Source organism: Centruroides sculpturatus, unplaced genomic scaffold (assembly GCF_000671375.1).
Source record: "Centruroides sculpturatus isolate CEXI.00-Female unplaced genomic scaffold, Cexi_2.0 scaffold1118, whole genome shotgun sequence".
NCBI classification, from domain to species: Eukaryota; Metazoa; Arthropoda; class Arachnida; order Scorpiones; family Buthidae; genus Centruroides; species Centruroides sculpturatus.
This window is the reverse complement of record NW_019385413.1, coordinates 144,794-153,337: the sequence shown is the minus strand read 5'-3', so window position 1 is coordinate 153,337 and position 8,544 is coordinate 144,794. Positions and strand designations below refer to the sequence as shown.

Below are 8,544 nucleotides of genomic sequence, written 5' to 3'. Positions count from 1 at the left end.
TTCCAAGATGGCGTCGGCAACAATACGAAATGGAACGAATTCGAATTTGTCGTTGCAATGCGTCACGCGTTACGTCACGAGTTTTACGTCATAGATGTAATATTTCGAGTATTTTAATTGCATTTTTTAAAGGAAAGTTTATTTTTAACAAATTCTTTTCTCTCGGATTTGGCAGAATATTTGTTAAATGTAAAACTTCGCTAAAAAGAAAATTTACTCAGATTACATTACGAGTGGTTGGGGTTTGATTGGAAACAATTGCTTCCACCATTGTAAGATCCTAATTTTCCTAATAAATTTATAAATTAGAATTAAATTAATTTTAAATTTAGAATATTCCGAAAGAAAATAATTGTCCAGAATGGGACTCAAACCCACAACTCTTGATTTATTTATTAAAATGTTGTTTTCTAATCCTCCGTGTTCTAAGTAAAATGTCACGTCCGAGGGAAACCCACCCGTCCCCGGCCGTTTTCGGTTTTAACGACACTGTAGTTAATTAGGTTGGAAATCAATTATTTCTGAGTTATATTTGATTTGTCTGGGATGTTTTTATAATTTTTATACAATTAATAGGTTTTATATTTCATATTTAATAATAATTTAAAAGTCTATAGGCCTATATAAAAGCTAGCAGATTAGCCCAGCGTATGTCAGTTAAAACGATCATTTTCTACAATCTTCTATCATAAATCTTTATTGCAAATTTATATATCTTACTTACAATTTTATATGAAATTAAGACAATAGGAATATTTTTCAATTAATGCAAGTTCTATCTTTCGCTTCTTCTTCATTGCAGAATGGATAATTTAAATTAAAGTCCACGGAACAAGGACGGTGTGATGTCTATCGTCGCAAAGTGATAAGATAGTGTTTCTCGAGTTTAAAAACTATTGTTTAAACGAATATAACAGGCCAAGGCCACTTATATTATGCAAACGTTTATTTAAACCTGTGTGCTATTGCTAAGAAATCTCACAACTAATGGTAGAAAGTGGCTACTCGTATGCACTACAAGTCGACGTTAAACTTCAATAAAAAGTCAAGTACAACGAAATTTAATTTCAGAAATTGCCTGATGTTTCCCCTGTTTATCGATCGCATCACTCAAGTTGTGTGACACCTTAATTAATTTAACAAAACTTCAATCTTATTAATAGATTATAAAGCGTAACTCAAGTAAATTACAATAAGGTAGATAGAAGGTGGACTTAGTAGACTCGAAGTGTAGGAGAGACCGGAGATAGTTGTCACAAGGGGCATGTTGTCACAGTGCAAATATCGCCTATATAATCAGAATTGAATGGTCACATCATCTAGGAGTAGGTTCATTTACCGCTCGTTTACGTCATTACAAAATTTGAATAATATCGGTTGCATTGTTTTCCGTAAATTAGCGGTTAAAAGATTTACAGCAAGTCGCGTAAACTTTGATGCATCATGTCTTGTGCCGTTTGAAAACTTGCAATTAGTAAAAGGTGAGTAACAACTGTATTTCTTAGTAGATGGGTCCTTAATGTATATACAGTAGAGCGTCGTTTATCCGAAAGCTGGTTATCCGAAACGTCTGTTATCCGAAAGCATTCCAGTGGGCAAATTTAAATTTTCGATAGTGCTGTGGCGCTGCAATCTATGGCTATTTCTTGGGCTACTCAAATATTTTATAAATTAACATCTGAAGTATAATTTTTTATTGTTTTTCTATTTTTCAATATATTTATTTTATTTGTACAAAATAAAAAAATAATTTTTAACGATACAATAGTCTTCGTTAGGCTTAACATCGACGAAAATTCAACGCGAAGCGACACGCAACGGAGAAAAATTTCAATATGGGATAAATTAATATATTTATTCGTACATGATTCGTTATCCGAAAAATAAGTTATCCGAACCACCCCAATCCCCAATTGATTCGGATAAACGACGCTCTACTGTATATACATTACGAGCAATCGAATTTTCTATTTTGAAATTAGAAACTATGAACTGATTTGTTAAGGAAGTTCATTTGGGGCAAATTGTCGCTAAGACTGATACATCAGAAGAGAAAGAAAAGACCTTTCTGTTTGGTTTTTGGTGAGGGTTTGGTCTCACGAGTTATGTACAGATCTAAATCCATATTATGTTTGTCACAACTATGACTCTGAAGATAATATGTAAAGATTCCAGTTACTTGTCTTTCGCAGAATAAATAATAGTAAATTAGTATCTATTTTCTTTATAGAATTGGCAAGAATAAATGTCATATTACGCATAATTTAACATAACCAAAATAAACTCAGGAAATGTAAGAACTTAGACTACATATGTTCTGTGACAATATACCCCTTACTCTGTAAAACAACCCCGTCTAGGTATGTTGTCACAGTTTAACACAGTTTTTTAAAATAATTAATAACTATGACGAAAAATTATTGAATGTTCATATATTTATTATAAACCAAATCAAAAGATATGTACCGTGTTTCCCCGAAAATAAGACATCCGCAGAAAATAAAACCTAGCACAGATTTTGCTGAATTGCGAAATATAAGACCTCCCCCTGAAAGTAAGACCTAGCGAAGTTTTTTTAGTTGTAACGGTCATGGACAGATGGTTGAAAGTGGCCGTTGGCTTTTTGAAAGTACAGCCACTGATTGGTCAGCAGACAATTACGCCACACGGCATGATTTGCATAAGACTATGGCTTGGGAATCACAGATTTGCATAACGTTACGGCTGGTGATGGCTAATTGGTCGGCCGGGAATCACGCCACATGACATTTGCATAGTGCTACGGTTCAGTAAGCACTAATTGGTCATCGAGTCCGATGTTGACGCTATAAAAAGGCGACAGTTCGACACACCGGATATACGTCACTCTCGTCTAAGTTCGACTTGGGAATTTTTTTGTTCAATAATAAATGTGAATTCTTCCTGGAAAAAAATAAGACATTCCCTGAAAATAAGACCTAGCGCATTTTTCAGAGCAAAAATTAATATAAGACACTGTCTTATTTTCGGGGAAACACGGTAGGTGTATACATTTTCACTTAAACCTAAATAAATTGATATTATAGACCCTAAAACTAGAAATTGTGACAACTAGCCCCGGTCTACCCTACTCTTTTTTAGGTTAGAAGGATCATCGTAAAATCGAAATTTTTATCTAATTTTATACTGACACGAGAATATTACATTTTTGAATACATATTACTGATAAGGTAACACTTTTTTTTTTTTTTTTTACTCTTTCCGCCCTGTGGTCACTAAGAGGGCCTCTTATACAGGCCCATTATGGGTTCTGCTAGGCCCACAACAGGGCGGTCGAGTAGTAAGGTACGGACCACCCCCCGAAAAGTTTCTGGGGACCCGTCCGGATTCGATCTCGGGACTCCAGAGAGGTGGGCTGCCACCTTGACCGCTCGGCCACCCGGCCTACGTTAAGGTAACAATGATAATCTATAGTTCAGCTACTCCAGAGCTAGATTTGCTGTGTTATTGGACAAAGGCACTTTTGAAAGCTGCTTTCCAGTAGCGTAGACTCACTGATCATAATGTTTACCATATCTACAGCAGCCGGTAGAATGATATTTTGTGTGATGGTAGTTTGCGATTCTATGTGTTACCTTGATTCCATGTGCCACCTTTATAACTGATTTAATAATTTGCACTTATCACATTGATATGAAAGTGGAAGTAAAATTATGAAAATTTTATATTTCGTGGCTCCCCTGTGAGGAAGCCGCGGCTCCCTAGGGCGCTGCGGCGCACAGTTTGGGAACCGCTAGTGTAATTCACTACTCTTCCATTTTAGATCTTAGACGCCGTTCTTCTTAGTTGACAGTAGTCTGTGTCTCTAGTGTTACGGCACCACCTCGAGTTAAATTTACAGTAAGATTTATATCGCAAGTTTAGTTTTCGGTATTTATTAAGCATTAATTCTATATTTAGTTTTTAATTAACTATGAATTGTGATTTAAAAAAGTGAAGAAAATCCGGAAAACTCCACTTAGCCAGTCCATTGGCCAGGCGTTAATTAACCCAAGAGCGGTTTTATCCACTCAGGTGGGTCCCCAGAGAGCAAATACAAGAATGATTGATTTTAGCACTTGCAATAAAAATTCTTCCAAAGTAGATGAATTAATAAACAGGACTATTCCGGTACCAGCCAGGGTTTTTCCCAAATCTTTCCATCTTATGGACACTAAGAGCACCATTTTTTTTTCTTATTTAGAAAGTTCATTATGGGCTAGGCCCAGAATGGGGCTACTGGATGGCAATGATTAGCTCAATATATCCGAATAGACCAACCTCAAAAAATTCCTCGGGTTTTTTGACTCGTTCGGATTTGATTTCGTGTCCTTTATGCATCTCGGTCATCTTTTTCCCTCATTTAATTAAGCTAAAATTAATTCACCATAATTATAAATACAACCCTTGTATAAAACCTTAAATAATTATTTCTACTTACAATTCTTTTTTATCTGTAGTAATAATTTTGTGTTCCATTCACTATTAATATATAAAATTAATTTAATTTTTAACTTTTACAATTGTAATTTAAAAGCGAGACAAGATTTTATGTAAATAAATAATTTCAATCGATATATAATTTTCTCTTCGCATTTTATTACATATGGTTTCCGCTGATATCAAATAGTTTGAATTCACTGAATAACTATTTAACTATTCGTAATTCACTGTACAATATTAAAGAATATTTAAGTCAACATTTCAAAATAAGAATGTCAAATGTAAACAAATAAATGGATGAGATACATCTATGAAGGTCAGTAAATAAATGTAATATCTTTACAATAATATTACAGACTTACATTTGATTCTTAGTCTATAGTCTCAGCAATTTACTATATTATTTTTATGTGTAAATCATTTAGGCTACGTTTATATAAATGAAGTTGTGTTATACTTTTAAACAGAAATGATAGCCGGAACTTCGTCTAACGTTAGAGACTATGGGAATAAACGTTTTAATAAATCCGTAAATTTAAAAGAAGAATTGTGTTTTCAATGTTTTCTCACTTCAGTTACATCAACAGCAAGGCTTTATGGTTTGACATTTTTCAATCCTTGCTCCTGTAAGATGAACAATGAGAGTTTTTCTTATAAAATTTATGCATTATTTATCGAATGTATTTATTGGATACATTTCTTCATTATAATACTTACGATAATCCCTTTGCTAGGCAATAGAAACCCGTGCAATGCTATGTTCTCTCTTGTCCAACATGATATCTTTGTTAAATTGATCATCGCTTGTGCGGCTTTCTCGTATGCTCTTGTATTTAGTATTACCAAAAGAATCAATTTAAATCCAAAATTAAAATTAAGAAAATCGTGTTATTTTTGTCGAGATGAACTCTTTACTGTTATTAATTATACAGGAATCATCATTACGATTTCCGCTATAATTATTATAATATGGAATCAAGTAATAACCATTGCCATCGTTTATCCGGCTTTGGAAGAAGGTAAATCTTATGAATACGAAGCTCTTTTCTGTTGCGTTGAAATTGGAATTTGGTTGAATTTAATTCTTGGAGGATTGTCTTACCTCTTTTACTTCCTTTTTGTGCTCGCAATTATATTGATGAAAGCATTTCAGAAAGTTTCAGAAGAATTATATCTGTTAAATCTGAACGATCCGAATTTACATCTAGAATTGGAAGAGATCATGGAGCAACATGATGAAATTTGGAATTACACCAATCAAATGAATGGTTCATTCAATTATATTATTACAATTTTATATTGCACTTTAATAATGGAAACGAGCCTACTATACTACACTGTTGCTTTTTCAGGAATGAAATTTGTATTCAGATTGTGTGTTTTTATAATGTGTTTTGCGGCATTATCTGTGTGCCTTCTAGTAGGATTCGTGTTATCTGCCTTCACGTCTTCTGTAAATAATTTACCGAAAATGAATAAATTAACATAATTTTAAACTTATTCTCGGTAAAATATATTTATTTATTTCTTTCAGATGCAAACATCTTTTCAAGAAATTCGAAGATTTGCCCAATGCAAACTGCAACTGGAACAGAAATTGAAAGTAAGACTTTATGAGACATTTAATTAAATTTAATGATATATAAATTATATTAAATTGATGTTTAGATATTGAATTTTATGAAGAGATTTGGAAAAGTTTTCTTATGTTTATCTGTGAATAATTATTTTAACATAACAAAGAAATTTCCAATTAAAGTAAGTAATTCAATTAACTTTTTAGTAAATACTGTATAGAAAGATAAGTTCAATTTGCATTATTCCTTTAAATATTTTCAGATGGCCAGTGCTCTTCATTCTGTATTTTCTGGACTTTTGAAACTAAGATCAAATGATAGGCCGAAAAGTAGCTGCAAATAATCGCATTTGAATTTAATTAAAATTACACCAATATAAATACAATATGGTCTAATTTATATATTAACTCCACTAAAATTGGTTTGTGTATAAGAAACAATATTTTAATTTAATTATATACTCTTAGATGTTTTTAGTCGTAGGATGATTTGATGGGAGAAGGCAGCGCAACACGAGGGAAATCTACCTCACGGGAATACTTTATATGATAAACTGATCCCTATTTAAGTCCATGAAAAAACATTTTTTAAAGTCCATCATAGGCTTGAATTTTGTCATGCTCTCATAATTTGATGGCGAGGGAGATGCATCAGTCTCTTCATACCAAAGCGATCTGTTTTGTTACATTAAAAATAATAATAAAAATAGTAACTAGATTAGGTAACTAAAGTAATTCAAAGATAATTAATATCATATTATTAATTTTATATATTATAAAATTATTTTTAATACATTATTTTATCATTTTAAAGAATTTAGTAAAATAAATATTAAAATAATATCTAATGTATATATATTTCAGATGGCGCTTTAGTAACAATGCCGTTTACATGAGACACGCTTTAAAAAATAATATATATCTTTTAATATAAATAAAATTTTTGATTTTGGATTTGAAGTCTCAAGATGATCTCAATTCAAACAAAGGTAAGTCGGAAAAACTATTTTGATTAATTTTAATAAATTAAAAGTTTAATTAAAACGAATATACAATGATTATTTCAGATATGTCTTCATTGTATCAGCAAATCTGCATTTTTTATCAGTAAAAGTATTTCAACAACTCCACGAATTGTAGTCACTGGATTAGGTCTTGTTTGCCCGCTAGGTGTTGGTGTCAAATATGCATGGCCTAGACTTTTAAATGGTGAATGTGGTGTTTCTATTCTACCTCAAGAAAAGTATCGAGGTATACCCTGTCAAGTTGCAGCATTTGTTCCAAAGGGATCAAATCCAGGGGAGTTTACCTATGAAAATTTTCAAAAGTCTGAAGTTAGAAGTATGTCTTTGGCCTCTATGTATGGTTTGACAGCTGCAAAAGAAGCTATTGAAGATGCTGGTTGGCAACCTACAAGTGAAAATGAAAAAAATTGTACAGGAGTAGCAATAGGAACAGGTGTGATTGATTTAGAAGAAGTAACAGATACAGGTTGCGGCCTCAGAGATAAAGGTTATCGTACAGTCAGCCCTCATTTTGTAACAAAAACTTTAGTTAATATTCCTGCTGGATATATCAGTATGAAATATGATTGTAGAGGTCCAAATCATGCTGTATCTACTGCATGTACAACTGGAGTCCATGCAATTGGAGATGCTTTTAATTTTCTTAGGAAAGGAGATGCTTCTGTAATGATTTGTGGTAGTACAGAAGCTGCAATAGGTCCGCTATCTATTGCAGCCTTTTCAAGAATGAGAGCATTATCTACAAACTTTAATTCTGAACCACAAAAATCATCTCGTCCGTTTGATAAGAAGCGTGATGGATTTGTTATGGGAGAGGGAGCTGGTGTTATAATTTTAGAAACTTTGGAGCATGCCAAAAAAAGAAATGCAAAAATTTATGCAGAAATATTAGGATATGGTTTATCTGGTGATGCTTATCATGTTACTGCACCCAGAGAAGATGGTGGTGGTGCATATCGTTGCATGAATGCAGCTATAAATGATACTCATATTGATAAAGAGTCTATATTTTATATTAATGCTCATGCAACTTCCACTCCTCAGGGAGACAATGCTGAAATCACAGCAATCAAAAGATTATTTGGCAATCATGCCGAAAAACTTGCTATATCTTCTACCAAAGGTGCCATTGGACATTTATTAGGAGCTGCAGGAAGTGTAGAAGCTATTTTTACCATTTTATCTTGCCACACAAGTACTGTTCCTCCAACTGTTAACCTAGAAGAACCAGAAGATCAGTTTAAAACTTTAAATTTTGTGCCAAATAAATCTCAGTCGTGGCCTCTAATGGAAAATTCTAAATGCAATCAAAGAATTGCTTTAACCAATTCTTTTGGTTTTGGTGGTACTAATGCATCATTGGTAATTAGTAATTTTATTTAATGAAAATATTAATATATTGTATATAGCCTGTAATTATGAATATAAATTATTTTTATTAGAAAATTTATTTGGTGTAAAACAATAATCTGTTCATTTAAA

The 8,544-nt window shown here is 32.5% G+C and overlaps 1 protein-coding gene across 1 annotated transcript; it reads left to right on the top strand.

Annotated features, from left to right (window-relative positions):
• Window positions 1-6,905: 6,905 nt before the first annotated feature.
• Window positions 6,906-8,470, top strand: LOC111638709 (3-oxoacyl-[acyl-carrier-protein] synthase, mitochondrial-like). The gene is made up of 2 exons (XM_023384465.1): window positions 6,906-7,026; window positions 7,105-8,470. The coding sequence occupies exons 1-2, from the start codon at window positions 7,006-7,008 to the stop codon at window positions 8,443-8,445; spliced, it is 1,362 nt and encodes a 453-aa protein (XP_023240233.1). The 5' UTR covers window positions 6,906-7,005; the 3' UTR covers window positions 8,446-8,470.
• Window positions 8,471-8,544: the final 74 nt, after the last annotated feature.

Coding starts and splice junctions, on each gene's coding strand:
- LOC111638709 (XM_023384465.1), top strand. CDS start 7,006: ATGATCTCAATTCAAACAAAG. Junction 7,027..7,104: donor TGATCTCAATTCAAACAAAG/GTAAGTCGGAAA, acceptor TGATTATTTCAG/ATATGTCTTCATTGTATCAG.